Here is a 21,905-nt window from a genome sequence, read left to right on the forward strand (position 1 = left end):
TTTAAAAATCAGCGAAATCAAATAAGAAATTGGGACTCTGTACTTTTTGCTGAAATAACTCCTATGGGGGGCAGCTGGGCCATAGGTGGTTAATTGCGTGTATGGGGGGAGGACACGATAAAAATGGTTTAATTCTCGCTCTGTGTTTGAGCACTGAGGCGAGGCGGCGCCGTTTGAAAACTCGCACAGGGACTGGGCCGTCCAGCCGTGGCGCTGTTCAACTGAGATAGCGCGGAAACAGAGAGCATGTGGGCATTGGTGGTTCAGTGGTAGAATTCTCGCCTGCCACGCGGGAGGCCCGGGTTCGATTCCCGGCCAATGCAGTAAGACTTTTAAAATTTTCTACGTTTTCAATGCCTTCATTTCTTTTAAAGCCCCGCAGCCTCCACCCAGCCAGCAGTAAAGCTGAAACAGCGATGTTCTTCGGACGCCCACGTGATACCCGTGAGTAGCACCGCCTGGAAGTGACGCAGCGGATTTGCCTTCAAACCGGCGGCGGCGGCAGGAGGCGGGCGGAGCGGGGCGGGGTTACCGAGCCGGAGGAGAGAAGGAAGGCGGAGGAACGAGCGGGGGTGCTGGGAGCTGCCGCCGAGCTTTGGGCCGTACGGGTGAGACCCGCGGCACTCACCCCGCTGCGGGGCGCCCCCGTCCTCCGCTGGCGGCCGTGGCGCCGGGCCGCCTCCCCGAGGTGAGGGCTGCCCCGCCCGGCACCTGCCGCCGCGTGGCCGGGGTTGCGGGCAGGGCCGGAGGGCTCGGGCCGGGCTCGGAGCTCAGAGCTCAGAGCAGAGCCTTCGCGCTGCATCTGGACGGCCGTGGCGAGGGGCATCCTGTTTCTCAGGGCTCCCGGCCGGAGCTGCCTCAGGAGCCGGCTTTCGCTTTGTGCTCCTTTCTCTCTACCTCATGCTTTTTTTTTTTTTCGCCTATATTTTAGATATCCATTTTGCAGCAGGCCCTTTCCTTCCAGCTTTGCTGAGAAGTTCGGTGTTGTGGTTCTGGTTTTCTCAGAGCGCCAGCCCCGTGAAACGGGAGCGAGTACCGTGGTTGGTTCAGAGTCGTCTGACAAGCTCAGTATTGAAAACACGGCGTTGTCTGCGTACGGCTCCTGTACACGATGAGTTTTTGTATATATGAAGTGTGCTTACAGCTGTGGTTGCTGATGGCTGTCTTTCACTACCGTTAAACGCAGCATGTGAGAAGCAGTGTGGGTAAGCGTCGCGTTTCTGTAGCAATCACCAGGAGCACTTGTTGATAGCAGAAGTTGCTCACGGTGCGCGTTGTGGAGTGGGGCAGGAGGGACCTCGGAGGTACGTGGCCCAACTATGGGGCGCCGTGTTAGGAGTGAAAATTGGTTCCCGAGAGCTCTTACTGCTGGTTTCCCCTCCCTGTGTTTGTGGAGGGAACTTTCTGAGTCTCACATGGCTGCTTCGGTGTCAGAGCCTGCCTAGCAGGCTGCAGTAACAGGACACTCTGCCAGAACCCTGGCACTGGTGTAAGCCAGGCGTGGAAGTCTTGCAGGAATACTGTCCTTGCGTGGCTCGTGCTGTTCTGGGTCCGACAGAGGGGCTGGGGGACCCATGGCAGCTGACAGCTCGGCTTTGTTCTTCCCTCCTGACAGCTCAGTATCTTTTTTTTTTTCCTCTTTGTGTGCATAGGCGAGGATTTCTTTGTGAAACATTGTTGAGTTTGTGTTCAACTCCCTAAATCCTCGTGTACTGTTGTGAAGAACTTTGGGTACTTCTTGATAATTTCATAAAGTTATTGCTGGAAATATGATATACCCCCAGTGTTTTCTTGATGATGATCAAGCTGTTATCTTTAACATGCAGCACAAAAATCAAATTCAAAATGTCATTCTCAGAAGCTGTAATACCTTGAACCTTTGTTAGATTCCTCCCATGCTACTCTTGTCAGTTTCAAACCCTAGGAATATTTCAGGTGCTTAGAGCAAATGATAAAATATATGAATGTATTTTGTTACTGGAGATGGGTTAAGGTGTGACAAGATTTGTGTCAACCCTGAGAACTGAGGATGTTTACAGCCAGTGCAGAGAGGGAGAATGGTGTGTGTACACACATGGAATTAAGCTACAAGTCAGAGGTCTTAGGCTGATTGTGTCCTGCCCTGTTTGCTGTGAGCTTTACAAGCCTATTGCTCCTCCAGTGGCTGTTGGAACGTAGATAATTTCATAGGGGGTGATTCACGGGAAGGTTGTAGCTGATAAGTGCGTTCCTGCTGCTCTGACATCCGGCTACGTGACAGCACCAGGTATTTGTAAACACTTTACAAATTAAGCGGTTACAAATTAGAGTGGTTTTTTTTTTTATTCTTTCCTGAATTTCTTCTGGTCTGCCTTAGCTCTGGGTTTGTGTGCTCGCACCTCTCTCACACGAGTCTTTCATGGTATTCTGAGCTGCCACAGCCTGCTTTGTGCTGCAAACCTTAATCAGCTTTCAGATTAGTGCTCTAACTCTGTCTCCTGCCTGTCTTGAATCTGCTTCAGCATCTGCAGTTGCAACAAGCTGTGGGCTTGCATTAGTGGACCCGCTCTGGTACTGCTGTCTGCAAGCCACAGCAGCATGTCCAGACATGGGCTGAGCCAGCAGCTGTCCTGCACAGGAGGCACGTGTCTGGGAGCAGCTCCAAACTCTGCTCTTCTTGTGAGTCAGCATGAACCAATTCAAGAGTTGTTTTATTATGTTCTGTGTCCCATCTCTGATATTTAAGCAGAATTGCCTGTTCTGCTCAGATCGCTCTGCCAGTATTCAGCATGTTTCATATTTTTTTTTTCTTTTTTTTTTTTTTCCACTTATGTACTGCTCACCGTGTTTGAAAGTCTGGTTTGGCTCTGGTAACTTGCTGTTACTTGATTTTTAGAATGTTTATTAGCATCTTGCTCAACTTGTGATTTTAGAGGTGTTAGTCATGGGTTTGAATTCTCAGGACAGGCAAACAGGTGTATCTGGTAGGATGAGCACGGGTGGAAAAGCTTGCTCCTAAATATAGCAGGTAAAACTTCAGTAACATCTGCTTGATGATCCAGGCAGCAGTTGACAAATATCTTCAGGCTCTTTCTCCTGAGATTAAAAAAACCAACAATACTCCCAAGTCAAGCTGTGTCTCCAGAGCTTAATCACACAGGGACATGGCAGTCTTTCTAGTTGCTGGTCACAGGAACCATACCAGTTTGCAGATGTGGCTGTGGCCGGCTCAGCAAGTCTCTGGGCAGAGTGAGCTGTGTGGTGCAGGCTCTGCTAGCAAGCTTCCAGATGCAGCCCTGCAGGTGCCATCCCTCCTGCATGGCCCTGCACATGTGTGCATGTGGGCTAGTGGGGCCCCTCTCCAATTCCGCTGCTGCCAAATTTTGCTGTTAAGGCTGGAACTTTTCTCAGCAGCTGGCTGCTTCAAGGGGAAGCAGGCAGGTGGAGAAAGGAAGGAAGAAGTTGTGCTGGCTCAAGAATAGATCAACATTTATTTATCCATACATAAAATTACTTTGGAGGGGAAAAGAGAAGGGAGGAGAGGAAGCCTTAAAATGTTTGATTTGTTCTTAGCAGCTCCTCCTTACAGAGAGGACGTCACATTTTAGCTGTGGATTATCAGGTGTGCGGTATGACTTCTGAAACCTCTGGTAATGTGTCCAAGTTTCACCATGATCTGGTCATGAAATATGTTTGGTCTTAAGTCGTTTTATTGCACGTGTGAATATAGTGCTTCTTACATTCTTTAAATAGTTGATCTGTATCAAGCGTGCTTCATCCCAGGGCTTAGCAGTAATTGCTTGTCTGCAATTGCTCCTTACTGGTACCGGGTAAAGGTACTGAAATGAGAGCAAGATGACTCTCACGGGCTTGTTTATTTGCTTATTTTGATGTTTTCTGTGCTTGGTTCTAGAAAATCGAGAAGAGGTGAATTCTTGGTGAGTAAGCAACAGGAAGAATAGAGATGGTGCAGGTATCTTAGCAAGGAGTGGAATGGGATGTGTAAATGTGTAAAACAGAGGAGGACTGCTATGTGAACAAAGGCTGAATTGTGAAGACTAAGTCTATGTCTACTTGATGTTCTAGTCTGGTTATTGCTGTACTTGTGTTAATAGTTGTAGTGCTATTCTCATTTAAAAGTGCAGGTTGTGCTAATCTACAAAGAGGTCACATTCCGTAGTATTTGCTGACAGAAAAAGCACTTGTGGGAATATTAGCATGGTTTGAACAAGATGTTAAACCAAGTGGGATGCCACACACAAAACAATTCTGGCTTTTCCTTTCCTTAGCCGTCCCAAAGTTTTTCAAGAATCTCTCTTTAAGGGCAAAAATGAAGGTGATAGAAGGGCAGGCTGAGCATGGAGTGTGGAGACTTGATTCAAGGAGTCCTTAGATAAAACTGAAGAACTGTAAAATAAAATAAAATATATTAAAAAAAAAAGAGGAGGGAGGGGAGGAATGAGGAACAAATGGCGTTTTCCACTATGTCTGCATATACCCTTCTGATAAACTTGTGTACGTGAAACAATAAGGCAAAAATATGAACCTAATGCATCTGAAGGAAAGGTTTGGGATTTTTGGTTGTTTTTTTGTTGTTCTTAACTAGAATGGTTATAGTATGGAGGATGTTGTAGCACTAACAGTAAGATACCAAATTGTCTTACAGTAGTGCAAAGAGGGAGGGAGTGTCCGCAGTTCTGGCTTGTAAGGATGCATATTAAATCTGCATGTTTTGCATATACTTTTCAACAGAGTCTGTCTTGCGTGAAATGAGAAGTTCCACTTCTTTCAATAGAGAAACAATTATCTTTCTGTATGTACAACATACATTCTAGAACCCTTTTACTAACCAAGTATTTCCTACTTTTGTATTTAGATACGCTTGTTAGGGTAACAGTAACATAAAAATAGTTGCAAAAATGTGTTTTCTTCCTGGATTGTGGGATATTTTTTCCTTAATATAAGTGTTTGCTGTCTTTTTCAGCTTCATGTTGAACATGAGCCTTGTTATGATCAGTGAGAATGTAAAGCTGGCCCGTGAATATGCCTTACTGGGAAACTATGACTCTGCAATGGTCTACTATCAGGGAGTTCTTGACCAGATAAATAAATACCTCTGCTCTGTCAGAGATACGTACCTGCAGCAGAAATGGCAACAGGTAAATAATGCATTTGTAGGTCATTCTAAGAGTAAAGCATTAAACTAGCAAAAATTGCTTTGTTGATGGTGTACAGAAGCATAGGAGTACTTATATAATTCTCTGATGAACTGTAGTATTGTGATATGTATATATTTAAGGTTTCATTATGCTCTGACACTGACAAACTAGACTGTGAAACATCTGTGAGGAGCCAATAGTGCACTGTCTTCTTGCTGAACTGTGCCCCTGTTGTGCTGAAGTTTATTGGTATTTTTTTCTAGCTAATGCTATTCTCAGTAATCATATTTCACATAATCCCTGTTTCAGGTGTGGGGCTTACAGATTCTTAATAGAAACTGAGTTGTGGCTTCCATATTAATTTATCTTAGTCCCAAGACGTTAATTCTTCATTGACGTTCCCTCTATAAAGTTGCATTCTCTTTTCATGTATAATGTTTATTAAACAAAGTTTGTCAAATGTCTCTTTGGTATTGCATTCAAATTTTTTTCCTTAATCCTTAAACGTGCTGGGAAAAGCAGAAGAACATTTTTAATATCTTGGCTTAGCAAAGTAGAATTGGGTAGTTTATGAAACTTTGTGAAATCCATCCAGGCATTACATTCTTAAGCAGAAGATTGCTACAAACTTACTAACTTTCACTGTTTAATCCTCCTTTTTTTTCTTTTTTTTTTTTTTCTATTTATCAGGTTTGGCAGGAGATAAGTGTGGAAGCCAAGCACGTGAAAGATATAATGAAAACATTAGAGAGTTTTAAACTAGACAGTACTCCACTGAAAGCTTCACAACAAGAATTACCGGCTCATGATGCAGAAGTCTGGTCTTTGCCAGTACCTGCTGAACGAAGGTAAGAAGAAACTTGTATTAACACACAGGGCAAAGTGTGCTTTGACTTCAGCCCGTTCCTGTGAAGATTTTGTTCCAGAGCATACATGACTTATATGTAACATACCATCTGCATAGTTTTTGTTAAACAAAATGAAAACCCAAACCAACAAAATGTCTTTTGTTTGCTTGTTCTGTTTTGTTTTGCCTGAGGCTAGCTTTCTGCACTAGTTAGCTGGAGTTTCTAACAAATGCTAGTGATAGCATGGAGGACAGGACAGGAGTGCATGCAAGACAGGCATGTAACTGTGCGTTTTGACAGAAGGTAACCAGCTTAGCTGTATCATCAAGCTGTTCTTTGAGACTCTGAGCCTACAGGCTGTTTCTGACAGATTTATTTTAAGCCTACTCTCTGAAAGAAATGGGTCCTTTGTTCACATTGTTTCTGTTTATCTTATTTAATAACTGGAACACCCCTAGCCAATTTCATTCAAGCTTTTTAGACTATTAGAGTCTGTGGGACAGAACTTCTAGTGTTTTGAAACTTTCAAGAGAAGACCCAAATTCATACTACTAAAGAAGAAAAGATCTGATGGAAAGAACTCTTTCTGTTCCATTTACCATGCCAGTTGGTTGAGTGTTTGTTGGTTGTAATTTGAAAAAGCCACAGAGAAAATCTGGTCATTGTGTTGGAATCATTTCTGTACATTTCTGTACTGAGATAGCAGATCACACTAATTTTGATGGAATTAAGGTGTCAGATTATTCCCTTATTTTGAGTTTTGTGATGGAATGCAGAGGTGGCTAAATACTCATAAACACAAGTGTAGGTTGGTTGATACTCCATTTGGAGAGTGAAAAGATTTTAATACTTATGATCTTATCATTAGCATATTCTTGATCCTTAATTTGCATTTCACCCTGAAGCGATTGTATGGTTTTGACAAACTTCCTCCTTTGAATCAGTTAAATTCAACTTTTATGAAGGTAATTTATCCTGATTAATCTTGAATGAAATGTCAGAACTCATCTTCTGACTTGGATAAACGCTTTCCGAATCAGTCTTCCATTGTCTGTTTTGTAGAGGTATCTCCAAACTTAAACTTGGCTGGTAACTTACTCATGCTGGAATTTTAGGAAGGCCCATGGAAAAAGTGTATCTGTGAGTGTACTGGATTTAGAAAAGAACCTGGACTTAAAAATGAAGTCCATTATGATACCAGTTTAATTGTATGCGCTCAGAGCGGTCTAATTTCAAACAGGAGGTCTCACACGTATCACCTGACACCTACTAGAAGGACAGCACAGCATGGCTCAAACAATGTGGGAGGTTTCTGATGTGGGAGGTGCACTGATGATGACTTCGTAGCACAGGTAGTTAAGGAATCAACAAGGAAGAGTGCTTTGGACATAGGCAAATAATCCTTGGGAAGACGGTAGGGAGATTCCTTTTGGAAGACATTTCCAAACACATGAAGGACAAGCAGATGATCAGGAGTTGTCAGCATGGATTTACAAAGAGGAAATGATACTTGACCAGCCTCATTACCCTTTACAATGAGGTGACTAACTTGGTGGATAATGGCTGAGCAGTAGATGCCATTTACCTCAACTTTAGTAGAGCCTTTGATACTGTCTCTACAGCATCATCACAGGCTGACAAAATATGAGTTAAATAAGTGAACAAGATCAATGGATTTAGAAACTTGCTGAACGACTGAGCTCAGAGAGTTGTGATCGGTGGCAGAAGACCTACCTAGAAGCAAGTCACTATGTACCTGGAGCACTCTGCCTAGTTTTGGCTTTCCCAGTACAAGAGAGATGGAGTTAATGGAGCAAGTCCAGCACAGCAAAGATGGTTACATACCTCTTATGAGGAGAGCTAAAGGAGCTGGGAGTCTTCTGCCTGGGGAAGAGAAAGCTCAGGGGAGTCTTGTTAATGTGTATAAGTAACTGATGAGAGGGAGTGAAAATAGGGAGCCAGACTTCTCTCAGTAATACCTATACCTAGTCAGTGACAGGTCATAAAGCAGGACATAAATTGAAATGCACAAAATTCGACCAGAACATAACAAAATGCTCCTTCATTGTAGGAACAGACACAAACACAGGTTGTCAAGAGAGGCTGTAGTCTCCAGAGTTAGAATCAAAATCTGACTGTACACAGCCCTCAGCAACCTGCTGTAGATAACCCTGGTTGGACAAGGAGGTTGGACTAGGACTCAAGAAGCCCCATCCAACCTAAATGATTGTGTTTCCTTGAATTGTAACAGGAATATCCAGACTGTATTCATTTTCCTCTTTCATAAGCTGCAGGTTCTGAGAAGTGTTCTTTGAGAGATAAAGATAAATTAGTGTGTGTTTTTCCTTTGGGAAATTTTGATAAGAGATCTTGATTGGTATTCAGAAATGCTTTTTATTTCACTTTGTGTCTGTTTCTCTGTGTTTCTCTTTAAAGCAAAAAAGATATCTGCTTGTAGCATTACAAGTTGTCTTCTCTTCTATGTTGTCCTAAGCTATTCCAGCAATAGAATGATGGACAGTGGTGGCAGAGATCAGATTGTTTTTTTTCCATTTTCCCCCCTTGAGGATGTAAAAATAATCCTGTCATTCCCAAGAAACCTTTGTTTATGTGGGTAGGAAAGTGAGGGATAATTGTAATAGGGATAAAATATATTGGCTTTGTTCATGTTTTTCTAAGCTCCGTAATGCCAGAATTACTTTCATTTGTTAAATATGAAAAGAGCTAGCTTTAAGAGCTTTAGAGATTATGGCAAAAGGAAAGTGAATTTTTTAGTGACTACGTAAAAATGTTTGTGTTGATTCTGGTCAACATAGTTCGGTGTGGTGACTTGTAATATTGTTGGTACCTTTAGTTGTGGTGAGTGAAATATAATTAATATACACAGATTCTTATCTTGAGCAAAATAATGTAGTTGTTTAATGCTCACTGGTGGCTTTATACTGAGGCGTTTTACATGTGTTACAACTATTTAGACCTTCACCAGGACCCAGGAAACGTCAGTCCGCCCAATACAGTGACTGCAGAGGTCACAATAATCGTATAAGTGCAGCTGTTAGAGGCCCTCACCGTCCATCTTCTCGAAATTCCAACGATAAAGGAAAGGCAGTGCGCGGCCGGGAAAAGAAGGATCAGCAAAATAAAGGAAAAGAGGAGAAGGTAAGTTTGTAGGTGGCTTCTTGGCGTTTAGAACCTTCTTGTTTTCTTCAGTATTTTATAAGGTCAGATGCCTGTAAACTGTTTACTTTGTTTATGTCAGCATGGCAGTTTTAATCTCACCTTCAAAAGTATATTTGCTTTAGGGGGACAACCTTGCTTACTAAAAGGTGCAAAGTAGATTAATTCAAACAAACAAAAACCTAGTAATGAACCCATCTAGAGGAAGTGATCTGCTAACTGTGGGCTTGTTTACTGCAATGTGGAGATAATTGTTTAAGATTATATCACTCAATTACTGAAAACATTGTTGGTGTAGCTTGTTCAAATGCAATGTCTGTGCGAGTTTCTATTGTTTGTGTATATTTAATGCTGAAATTGACAACGCTGTTGAAAAGCATTTCAGAACTTACTTAATCTTAGAGTTTTTTGCTTATTTTATGTTGAGGTCTGTTACTAGCTCCAGACTCTTCTCAGTTTAAAGCAAACAAATCTGACATATTTCATGAAAGAGAAGGATCCAGGATCCATTCTTTTTGATTCGATTGCATGAGTTTTTGCTGATGGTCTGATTTCCATAAATCTAGCTGATGAACAGAGTAATCTTACTGACAATAAATACATTGTTTTTCAGTCTGAATAAATCAACTAGCCATATGCTAGAGTCTCTGGTAGTCCCAACAACCTTACGTAGTGACCCAAGAAAACAGTATAAACTACCAGGGTGGGAATATTTGCCTCTGAAGTTCTTTAATTTTAGTTAGTAGGAGTTACATTGCATTCTCTGAATGATGATTCTCATTCAGAAGAAAATATACATGCTGAGGCAGGATGGTGTGGAATTTGCTTTGCTTTGTTTCTATTTTTTTTCCCTGTTTTGTCAGCGTTGGCTGTTGGAATGTTTAACTTACTGAAGCAAAGAAACTGCATCAGTGTGGTGTGCTGCCTTCGGGGAGAAGGAAGTTGAACTAGGGTGGTCCAGAACTGTGGGTAATCCAAACAGATAGTACAGTGTAACAGTGATATGGACACCCCACATCTTCTGTGCTGTTTTATGTCACCTCTGAAAAACTTATGGACTTGGTTATGCTACTAATGGATTTCTATAACATTTGTTACGTATTTACACTGCTATCTTCCTTCTATGTAGAACAAATCCGCGTCTGAAATTTCAGAGTCTGAACCAAAGAAATTTGATAGTACTGGATACGATAAAGATTTAGTAGAAGCTTTGGAAAGAGATATAATTTCTCAAAATCCCAACATTCGATGGTAAGTTTGGGTACTGCTGCTAGATCTTAATTAATTGTTGTTTCTTTTCCCTCTTTATGATATGACAGAATAAGCTAAATGCTTAATTGTTTACATATAAAAAGCGCATGCAAGCTTTCCTTGCTCATTAAGTAGTCAGCTAAGCCTCTTGGGTAGTTGAATATTTTTAGAACTTTTTAGTCACCCATGCAAAGCTTCTCAATCTCTTCTAAGAGTCTTGAAACCAATGCAGGGATAATATTTTGCAGTGTAAAAGATTCTGTTGTCTGCCAGTGCCTCATCATTTTAAACCACCTGTTTTACTACCCAGGGGCACACCGAGAAAGATAACCAATTTGCAATGAAATTATGTCAATATGGGAACCCTTTCAGGTCTCACTGGATGTGATGTGACTGCCAGTATAAAATGTAGCCACGTGTCAACGCCTTTACATAAACGTGTTAAATATTAAACCTTATACAAAGGTGGTTTTGTGTTCTGAATGTTTCCAAGCTTAGGTGATTTTGTGGGGATTAAGTGAGCAAAAATCTGGCAAGTAAAGTAGGCTTTAAAAAACACTCCCACAAGCCCTAAGAACTGTGTATGCATAGGACAACTGACATCTACTTCAGTTCAGTATGTGAATAAATCATACTATTCGTACACTGAATCTTAAATTACAACTTCATATTTGAAACTACTTTTCTACCTGTGTGTGTTTTGTAACCAAAATGTTACTTGGACGTAGCTGATGAGTGGTTTGCCCTTAGAGTTATCCTCAAGAAAAAAAGGTTAGCCTGTAATATTTTTAAGAATTAATACTCTTGTAACTTCAAAAAAGAATTCAACGTTTTTATTGATGTCTGTTTACTAGCCTTTACTAGCTGGTTTTCTTATTGATAGAAGATGATATTTAAGTTTCAGAATCAGCCAACCTGTCAACAAAAGAGGAAAGCATAATTTGGCTTACATAAGTTTACCCAAAATGCCTTATTCTGCTCATTCTTTCTGTGAATAAAAACAGTGATGTTTTAGTAAAATAGTGATGTCTGTTTTTTGTTTTTGCAACCAGCTGGAGTCTGTCAACTGTTCTTTGCAGTAGTCATAGGATTTTGCCACTAGAACTTCATCAGATCGTTATATAATGATTCTTCCATAATTCAGGCAAATACCGATGAGTTCCGTTGCACATCAATTTGAGCTGTGGACTGATTCTTTTCAGCCTGTCTGAATCTGTGAAACAACTTTCTCTTTCTTGTCAGGGATGACATTGCTGATTTAGTAGAAGCTAAAAAACTGCTCAAGGAAGCTGTAGTTTTACCAATGTGGATGCCGGAGTTTTTTAAGGGAATTAGAAGACCATGGAAGGTATGAAAAAATCTGATCCTGTGATCATAAGTAGGATTCTGGGATTGGATCTTGGAGCAACAAGAAATTACAGGTGTCTTACAGTTTATATAAATTCTTTCCACTTTTTAATAATAAAATTATGGCAAATAATACTAACAAAATAATGGTGTCAGATAATTACTATCTTCAGCTATTTCGTTGCGAGTAAGCAATAATAATTACTTACCTTTGAGTAACTTCTCAACAGAAAGTTTACATCTGGCATTCCTATTGTACTGTTAATCAAATTGTGAAGTTGTCTGTTTAGGTTCTTGTCCTAACTGTAGTTCTTTTCTTATTTTAATAGGGTGTGTTGATGGTTGGTCCTCCTGGTACTGGAAAGACCCTTCTGGCAAAAGCTGTAGCAACTGAATGCAAGACTACTTTTTTCAATGTTTCTTCTTCCACACTTACCTCAAAATACAGGGGAGAATCTGAGAAACTTGTTCGTTTGCTCTTTGAAATGGTGATTGAAATTTCTTAGCATAAATAGTGAAATGATGAAGCAGAATTACTTCTGGAATAGTAAAAGCTTCCCAAGTTTTAGAATTTATAGCATAAATGGGAAAAATAAAAGAGCTCTCCAAACTTCAGATGCTTTGGAACCTTCTGAATTGGCTATGTACACTGAGAATCTAGTTGTTAGTGTACAACTTCTTAACTGAAAAAAGTGGATCATTTCATTTTCAGGGTTAACTTGTTATGGTAGAAAGTAGCTATCTATCTATGAGCTGATGATCCTATAGAACAAACCTGAAGGTAAATCTGGAAATTGAATATAATTGCTTTCTGGGTGGGAACCCTACTTAGGCTGTACGTGTTTTGTTGTGTGTGGCTTTTTTGTTGTTGTACTTTAAAATAAGTAGGCTTTCAAACTGTATGAAGTATGTAGTTGGCTTCGGAGCTCATAACACTTGAAAACAGCACAGAACATGTACTGTTTTCTGTGTTACCAGGTTTGCATGCAGTGTTTGCCAGGGTCCCCAGTACTGAAAGGGGCAGCAGAGCTGCAATTACAGTAGTCAGGAAAGAGAAGATTTTAAAATACAGTGTGACCATATTAAATAAGTTAATATTGATATTGATGTTGATATTAATATAATGACCATCAATCAGAAATGAGTGTACACAAGGGAATATAGTTTAACTGCTGTAGGACAGTGACTTTACTATCAGAAACCCTTGTTTAACTTCTCTCATTCTCAGAAAGGTGAAGTAATTTTGTAGTTGACCTGGCTTTTGGACAGGTTCCATGTCATGGTGTCTTAGGACTAATGGTACGACTAACTTTATCCAAGTTCTTATTCAAGCATTCTGTGAGATCTTTCACAAAATTAGAAATTATATTCCTAGTGTGTGAAAATTTAACGTTACTAAATGTTTGTTCTAGCCTTGGTGGTTGTGTCTACCAAAATCTACTGTGCTCAGATGTCATTAATGGATACACTTCATGAGCATGTGCAGTGGTCAGAGGCAGATGGTTGGGTGTAGTTTGATGCTTAGGAGCTGATTCATTGGGATGTATGTTTCATTACTCTGATCTGACTGTGCTGTTGTTTCTTAAATGTGAGTAGGCTGCCATTTCACTTTCTCATTTATCTTTTGTTTCCTTTAGGCTCGATTTTATGCCCCGACAACCATATTTATTGATGAAATAGACTCTATCTGTAGTCGACGGGGAACTTCGGAAGAGCATGAGGCTAGCCGACGTGTGAAAGCAGAACTGCTAGTTCAAATGGATGGTAAATAACCTAATCCCTCGGGGCTGGAGGAAAATAAATAAATCCAAACTTCTTTCTTCAGAAGCAGTTTATTTGAAGGGCTTACATTCAATTGGAGTAAAAATATACCAATACACCAACTGCCAGTATGGAAGAAAGAAAATAACAACCTGTTATGAAACTGTCTTTTATCATCTGAGCAAGGACCTCAGATATTAACCTACAATAAAAAAGATTCAGTAGAGAATGCAAGATTTCAAGGCTGCAGAGGGAAGAAAGTGTCTTTCTCAAATATAAATGTAGCAGCCAGGATGGCATTGGAGTGGTTACCTAGAATATTATCTGCTTTTTACTTGGTTTTGGAGGAGTGGTTCAAAATAACTGTCACCTGTTTCAGTTTAAACTTCAACAAATACAATCATTACACCTCTTTGGGATCTCCTTTTTTTTTTTCTTCCCCTCCTAAAGAAAAATGAAAAATGAAAAAAATTGTTTTGTAGAAAGGATCTGGAGAATTAGCTTCTTAAAACACTATTTCATTATAGTTATTTGCTTAATAGGCAGCAAATAAATAAAACTTACACAGCTGCAATATTAGAAGCACCCTTATGCTCTTTTGGCAAGAAGGGAAAAGAAAGGAGCAACTGGAAAGTGTGAGCATATGCAGTAATTTGTGATAAATCCTGAAGGTCAGGAGACTTGTATATTCTGTCTCTCTGATGTTGATGCCCTTTTAGGTCTGAGTTGAACTAGCAGCCAAGCTTGTTCTCATAATTCAAGCATAGTTTTGTTGTTTAGAATTACTTGAAGTTCTTTTTTTTGTTCATAAATGTTTTTATATATGCAAATTTTCAGCCATACTCGGTGCCATGGCTGTTCCACAGCGCAAATCAGAACAGTAATCCAGAGCCTAGCCAATTTAAATAATTCTAAGAAATTATTTATATATATATAATAAAATACATAATAAATATTATTTATTTATTTATTTATGTATATGATAAATACATTTATTATAAATATAAAATATAATCTACAATAATATATATTAAGAAATAAAACTTCTTAACTTAGCAGGAGTTTCATAGTGCTTTGGAGATTTAAGTGATTTCTCTGTCTCAAAGAAATTGTGATTTAGTTCAACAAATTTGAACATTCACTTCAGCAGCAGTTTGTAAGAATCCAACCAAGTATGTAAAACATTTGGCCTGACTTCAGAAGTGAGGAAGCTTTTGTAGGGGATTAATGCTGGTTTAGCATGGCTGTTAGTGAATACTGTTGAGGAGAGGTGACTGTGGTGCTTAGCTGGTTTGTTTTCATGGCTGGTCCCTTTCTCCCTGCAGCCATTGCATGACATTGGTGTGAAGATTCCAAATGGTGTAATGGCAAATGGGAGTAATTACCGTAGAAGCATTCTAGATGTGGTAGGGAGGAACTTCCTGACCCCATACAGCCAAAGTCATTGCTTCTAACTAAACTGCGTCTCCATTTTTTCTTGACAGATAAGAACTGGAATTTTATTGCACTGTATCATTTCTGTTACACTTGGTTTGCTGCTTTAATATTACAGAATCATGGATATTATTTTCTCTATGTGTCAAACTTAATATAAGCATACGTACATTTTACTTCTTCTTTTTCTCCAATGCAGGTGTTGGAGGAGCCACTGAAAATGATGATCCTTCTAAAATGGTCATGGTACTTGCAGCTACTAATTTTCCATGGGATATTGATGAAGCCCTAAGAAGGAGACTAGAAAAGAGAATTTACATTCCTTTACCATCAGGTATAAAGATTTGAGGAGAGGAGGGGCTGAAAAGGCTGAAATCAAAGCTGTGTCAATCTTTCTTTTGTTTTGATCACTTGTTTAAATAAATAATCTTGTTGATATATCTATGCAAATTTATTTACAAATTCAGAATCAAGTTAAATCTAAGCATTGAATGTTGTTACTTTTATAGCAAGTGCAGAATCCTTTGGTCATCCTTCCTCCTCAGCTCTCTCGAATTTACTATTTGCATTCAGAAACCAGATTGTATAGCCTTGATTTCTGTTCTTTAATTAGCAAAAGGTAGAGAGGAACTCCTAAGAATAAATCTGCGGGAGCTGGAACTGGCTGATGATGTTGACCTTGCAAATATAGCTGAGAAAATGGAGGGTTATTCAGGTGCAGACATTACCAACGTATGCAGGTATGTTAACATTACATCATCTGTGTTACCACTGCTACAAACTGAGAAAGCTGTTTTTAAAGTAACGAAACTGATCTACTTTAAGTTGTTGGATAAGAGCAGATTGTAACTTGTCTTCTACATACAGCTAAAAGATGAAATGCTACATTAATCTTTGTGTATGTTTGGTATTTTCATAAGATAATAATGAAGAGCAGTTAGCAGCATAGTATGATTTAGGTAAACTCTACGTTCTTTTATGTATGCAAAATTCCTTGTGTGGAGAATGTCCACAGGATGATAGACTTCAACCCTGCAGGCTTACAGTCATTCCACTGAGGTCATAAAAATGGATATTCTGTTGGAGAAGTAACAGATAATAGAAAATGAGCAGCCCAGAATATATGGTATGGCACTCCAGGTTTGCCCTCACCAGTGCTGAGAAGAGGGGAAGGGTCATTTCTCTTGACCTGCTGACAATACTTTGCCTAATGCAACCAAGAATCCTGTTAGCATTCTTATTTAAATACTTGCTAAGCCTTCCCCCAATTATCCCTTTCCCCTTCATGCAGAGATGACAAACTACAGAACCAGCAGCAAGCGACAAAGAACTGAAACTTGTCCAGATGCTTTTGTCATCTCATAAGCACCTGTATAACTATGCTTTCAGGATTTGGAGGTAGCACTAAGGAGTGGCATTGAAAGCCTGGACTTCCAGTTGTGTGTCAGCACAACGGCTGTGGGGCTGTGCTTTGAGCAGGCTAAGAGAACTAACTGTTCCAGGTTAAAAATGTCTCATCACTCCCCTCAAAAACAGATCCACTTCTTAATACAGACAGCTCTGCAAGTGTTTGTCAGTGCAAATGAGAGGACAGTGTGTCGTGCTGCAGGGGTCTGTGTGGCCTGTAGGCAAAGCTGACACCACAGGCGCTCTCAGGAGGGTTACTGAAGAGTTTGGAGGCGTGGTATTATTTCCAGAAAAATCCTTGCACAGCATCTGGGAAAACAATGCAGTAGGTGCTCTGAATGAGTATGGTACAGATTTGCTTCGTGTGTGCATCTGAGAGTTGAATTTGTGGTGATGTTCTGCTGGGTTTTGGCGTTGGTTGTACTTTGAAAGTAGTTTGTGCTAATAGAGGTTTGTGAGTAACACAAGACTCTGTTTAGCCTATTACTTTGAGTGGTTTAGCTGCACTTTTTTTCTGTTACCTGACTGTTTGCTTTTCTAGATATAGTATTTGTTATTTGTAATTCATACTGCACTGAGTACTAGTAGAGTTGTTCAGAATCATTACCATATTTGTGACTTCTAATTATACTGTTGCTTTTTAGTTTTAATCAAAGTTCATATAGACAAATAGTACAGGAAAACAAATACAGAAATGTCCAGGTCTGTCATTTGTGGTGATCTGCTTAGAGTGACTGAGGTGACAGCAACTAGAAATCCAGAGAAGCTGGAGTCTGGATGTGAGTGATTTGAAATTAATAAGGAAGTACTCAGATTAGTCTCTGTATTTACACTTTGTTGTTGGCATCAGGGAAAAAGGATTTTTAGACGTGATTGCTTCATTTACATTGAGACAGAAGACATATGGCTGATTTGACAGGGCTTTTATATAGTTCAGAAGCAGTATGCAAACACAAAAGTAAAGTTCAAACTTCTGAAATGTAAGTCCTTGCTAGTGACGTAAGCCAAACAGGAAAAAAGTGAGCCAAGGACTCTGGCTTGCTCAAATTGTTCTCCTACCTTAAACAACTTAAAGTAAAATCCAGTGTTTGCTGAGCCAGAGTGGAAAGTAGTCAGAGTTATACAGGGCAGTTCCTAACAGTCAGCACAGAGTTAAGATAGAACTTCATTTAAAAAAAAAAAAAAAAACAAAAAAAAAAAAACCAGCAAATATATGCAGGAAATGTAAAATTGCATCTAAATTGTGTATTGGGTATCAGCTGGAACTGAATTGAAATTGTTTTGTTGAGCAAAGTGAAGCTTGAAAGGCATTTGGAATGGAACAGACTCTCACTGTGTATTCTGGTGGGTGGTTCCTTATTTTTTTGAGGATAGCTTTGGTGCTTCTCCAACTACTAAGAGTGTGTTTGAGAAAGTGCTAAGAATTGGAGTTAGAATGACTGTCAGAAAAATGACTTTATGTGAGAAAGTCTTGGCAGCTGCACTGGAGGTAAATCAGATGCACAGTGTACTCCCCCCTTCTCCTTTCCAGATTGTGTAAGGCTGGCTTGTAGTTCATAAATGATGACATAGCAGCAAAGCATGGTGACATTTAACTAAGATGGAATTTAACAAGGCAGCTCTTTGTTGTTGCTGCTGCTGCTGCTCTAAGGTTCTAGTTATTGTATTCATGAACTTGATAAATAGTTCTTCACAGTTAGAATGCAAAAGTCTGTTGGTTATGGTTTCCTTTGGGGGGACAAAATTGAAATGGAAATGCTGTTACCATCTTTCAAAATCCTTCTAAAATGCCCTATATGATTTTTTTTCCTGGATCCTGATGTACTACTCTGACATGACTCTGTTGTGATATCACCTGAATTACCCTTCCTTCTTTTTTGACTGCTGGACAAAATTAACAGTGTTTAATTTTTAAAATAAGCTTTATTAACAAGGAATTAGCAAGAACTGTAGTCTTTCAGCACTATGCATTTGTGAAAGCATTCTGCTCATCATCTGCTACTTCTTGTATTAGTGTTGGAAATTCACATGTGGTCACTGCAGTACAAAAACAATGCACTTAATGCTTACTGAGGCCAGAAGTTAGAGGAGCCAAAGGCTGAACAGGTTTTGTAGATTAACGTTTTGTTTTGAAAGTATAGGCTGGAGTCAGATATTCTCTTTGTTAGAAGCAGACCTATTTGGACCAGGAAACATTCAAAACTTCCCATCTTTTCTGCACACGGTAGAAGTAAAGCATTCTTTCACCTGTGTATTTAGTATAACAGCTATTGGAAGATCCAGCAATAAATCAGTGTTTGAAAAATACAGACAGCATAGTATTGCAGGCTGTCCAGGCAATAAGGGAGCTTCCTAGAAAAGTTTAGAATTATTTATATCTTTTTTTTTTTTTTTGAACGCAACAGCTCAACTGGGATGTTTGAGCAAGTAAACTCATCATCCTTTACTGAATAACTACTTTCTTCTTTCCTTGCTTTTTCCTCCCTGCAACATGTACGTAATAGAGACGCATCGCTGATGGCTATGAGAAGGCGCATTGAAGGCTTGACACCAGAAGAGATAAGAAATCTTTCTCGAGATGAAATGCACATGCCAACAACGATGGAAGACTTTGAAATAGCTTTAAAGAAGGTTTCTAAGTCTGTATCTGCTGCGGACATTGAGAAATACGAGAAATGGATAGTTGAATTTGGATCATGCTGAGTTGTCGTATCTTGAAGCCATCTTACATCTGAAAACAGCTTCAGAAGTAATCAGTGTGTCAGTGCACTGCATGCTCTTTTTAACTTTTGTAATTTAAGAGCAACAGATATCTAAATAAATACTTTTTTAAAATGCAAATTCTCTCTAGCTTTCTTTGGACTTGCTCAAAAGTTACCTGTTTTTTCTCAAATGTGAAAGCCTTGATCTTCAAGGTTTTCTTCTTGGTGTTATTTTTGAAATGTTTTCCTTCCTTCACTGTACAGTACCATGACCTTAAAAACTGCTGCATTCACTACACATTCATTCTGCTACCGCTGTTCTGATAAGCCAGAAAAGTCCTGATATCTTTGTACTCCGATGACTTCTGCTTATAATGTTGGTTTTACAATTTTAAAATCTGAACCTCTTCTTGAGAGTGTTCTCTTTTTGCAGTAGTTGCCAAGTGGACTGTAGAAACAGATCTCTGAGAATGGTTCTACCATGACCCTTTAGGATATAATTTAACGTTAGATTTTGCTCAGTAGTGATCATTGTTCCTGTCCATCTCCTTTAAAATGTCTGTTATTTTGGAAACACTTCTTTCTTCCAACTCATCTCAGAGCAGATGGTTGCAGTTCTGCTTGCAGCTGAACTTCATGCTGTCCCATGAGTCCAATATGTCTAGGCTCATTTCAGCTTCTGTGTGCCCGCCATACAAAGCCAGCTGTGGAACTTCTGATGCTTCCTGACATGCTGCAAGGGAGATGAAAGGACACGTGATAATGAAAAGTAGTGATTTTTGTGGAAGGCAAATGAGTCCCAAGTACACCATCCTATAAATGCCATTGTCATGAACATCTTGTTAATATACTTAATTCATCCCTATGTCATGAGTGACAGATACAGTTTACTTTTTTTTTCTTAAAAGGCACTTTGAGCAGTGTCAGCAGTCAGGTATTACAGTAAGACACTGACATGCAGGTCTTACAAGCAGTTTCTGAATTCCATGGTGAATGCAGTGTGATGAACCCAAAAATGAAGAAAATTCAGGTAAGAATGTAGACAAAACTGTAGTGTTTTGGAGTAGGTTCTCTTAATACTTATTCCTGTTTATATGTGAGAATGAAGATGTAGCTGTCAGTTGTGTTTGTAGGAAGAGATTTCTTCTTGGAAATCAGTTCACTGCAAACAAACCAAACTGCTCAGCCTTATCTGAGCTAAAAGGGGAATTTTTAAGGTTCAATCCTTGGAAGCATTCCTGTAAAGGACCACTTAAACTGAAATGTAACAATTAATTAAACTGTAATATATTTTGGGAACTTCTAAAGCAAACTGTTTAAAAAGCAGCTTAGTTTTTCTAGCTCAACCAGTGCTGTTCACTCTACATTAACAAAATGAACACCTATGTAATATATGGCACATGGAAAAAAGTAATAGATGCTGATTTCATAATTCAGAAGTTAATTTTGTTTTGGAAAGCAGAACGTGATGCCTTCCCCTATTCAGCGGAGTTCTTGGATGGAGAAAAGGAAAAACTTACGCTCAGCTCAACGTGTTTAAAGGTACAGATGCATTCAGAGGCTGAGAACGTGACAGCTGTGGTGAGAGCCACAGTTTATAAGAACAGGAGAGGGATGTGCCTTTCCTAGTCTTACAAAGTGACTTATCTTTATTGTTGTTTTTTTTTTCTTTCAGATTGCACACGTATCCTTTTCAAGTCGTGTAGAGAATGAGACCAGATGCAACTGGCATGGAGGACAGTTTCCCTTGTTATCTGTGGCAAGGAGTCTTTATAACTGTTTACAAAATGGTTTGTCTATTTGAGGTTTGTCCCAGCTCAACTTAGCCCTCCTCTGAAAAGAATCTTTCTTGAATCAGGAAAACTTTGCATGTGCTGAAACAGAAATCCTCTGCTAAAAGTTTTTAAGACTTGCTAGCTTGGTAGCACTGCAGTGTTGTTTGGTAAATGCTGTGTTTCTGTTCAAGACTGACACTACTTTTCCCACTTACTGTCAATTTAAAAGAAGTATTTCTTTCCTTGTGCTTTGTAACTTTATAGGCACAGTACAGAAATAAGGGGATTATTTGGCCTACGGAAATAGGCCAATTTGTGAAGCAGTACCAGTGCTTTCAGGTTCAACCACTCATTTATGCTGCAGCTGTTTAGCACAGAGTTAAACTTTCTTGTTGCGGTGCAGGTGCTTGGTTTATAGTTTCATAAGTAGGGATGCAAAGAGCACATACTAACAGCTGCTCAATTTCCATCTGCATTGCAATTCATAACATACTTGTGCAGTAAGGTAAAACTCTTGTATGTTGTCTGCCCCCTCCCCCATTTTTTCTTCATTAAATTTCAGCCTTACACTTACACTTGGCACTGCTGAGGCTGCACCTCCAGTACGGTGTTCAGTTTCGGGCCCCTCACTCCAGGAAAGACATTGAGGCCCCGGAGCAACAAAACTGCAGGGTCTGGTGTGGAGTCTTACACAGGGTTGCTGAAGGAACTGAGATTGTTTAGTCTGGAGAAGGGAAGGCTTGGGGAGACTTTATCACTCTTTATAACTGCCTGAAAGAAGGCTGTGGCGAGGTGAAGGTCAGTAATAGGGATAGGCTGAGAAGCTTTAAGTTGCACCAAGGGAAGTTCAGGTTGGGTATTAGGAAAAATTTCTTCTCTGAAAGAGTGGTGATGTGTTGAAACAGGCTGCCGTGGGAGGTGGTAGTCACCATTCCAGGAGGTATTCAAGAAACACGTACATGTGGCACTGAGGGACGTGGTTCGTGGTGTGGTGGTGACAGGTAGGCAGTTGGGTTGGGTGGTCTTAGCGGTCTTTTCCAAGCTTAGTAATTCTGTGAAGGGGCA

The 21,905-nt window shown here is 39.8% G+C and overlaps 1 protein-coding gene and 1 non-coding gene across 8 annotated transcripts; both read left to right on the plus strand.

Annotated features, from left to right (window-relative positions):
* The first annotated feature begins 252 nt into the window (after positions 1-252).
* On the plus strand, positions 253-323 carry TRNAG-GCC (transfer RNA glycine (anticodon GCC)). Its single transcript has one exon. It is a non-coding gene; the product is annotated as a tRNA-Gly (tRNA).
* Positions 324-373: 50 nt separating this feature from the next.
* KATNA1 (katanin catalytic subunit A1) lies at positions 374-19,204 on the plus strand. Of its 7 annotated transcripts, none has more exons than XM_052681753.1 (11): positions 374-444; positions 4,964-5,138; positions 5,829-5,986; positions 8,962-9,145; positions 10,293-10,414; positions 11,657-11,762; positions 12,091-12,249; positions 13,399-13,525; positions 15,156-15,290; positions 15,570-15,696; positions 18,868-19,204. In XM_052681753.1, exons 2-11 carry the CDS (start codon positions 4,968-4,970, stop codon positions 19,064-19,066), a joined length of 1,488 nt encoding a protein of 495 aa, XP_052537713.1. In that variant the 5' UTR covers positions 374-444; positions 4,964-4,967; the 3' UTR covers positions 19,067-19,204. The 7 variants fall into 7 exon arrangements, with proteins under 7 accessions (XP_052537713.1, XP_052537694.1, XP_052537685.1 ...); XM_052681734.1 differs by lacking the exon at positions 374-444 and adding an exon at positions 513-608; XM_052681725.1 differs by lacking the exon at positions 374-444 and adding an exon at positions 526-688.
* Positions 19,205-21,905: the final 2,701 nt, after the last annotated feature.

This window comes from Tympanuchus pallidicinctus, unplaced genomic scaffold (assembly GCF_026119805.1).
Source record: "Tympanuchus pallidicinctus isolate F22 unplaced genomic scaffold, pur_lepc_1.0 scaffold1, whole genome shotgun sequence".
NCBI lineage: Eukaryota > Metazoa > Chordata > Aves > Galliformes > Phasianidae > Tympanuchus > Tympanuchus pallidicinctus.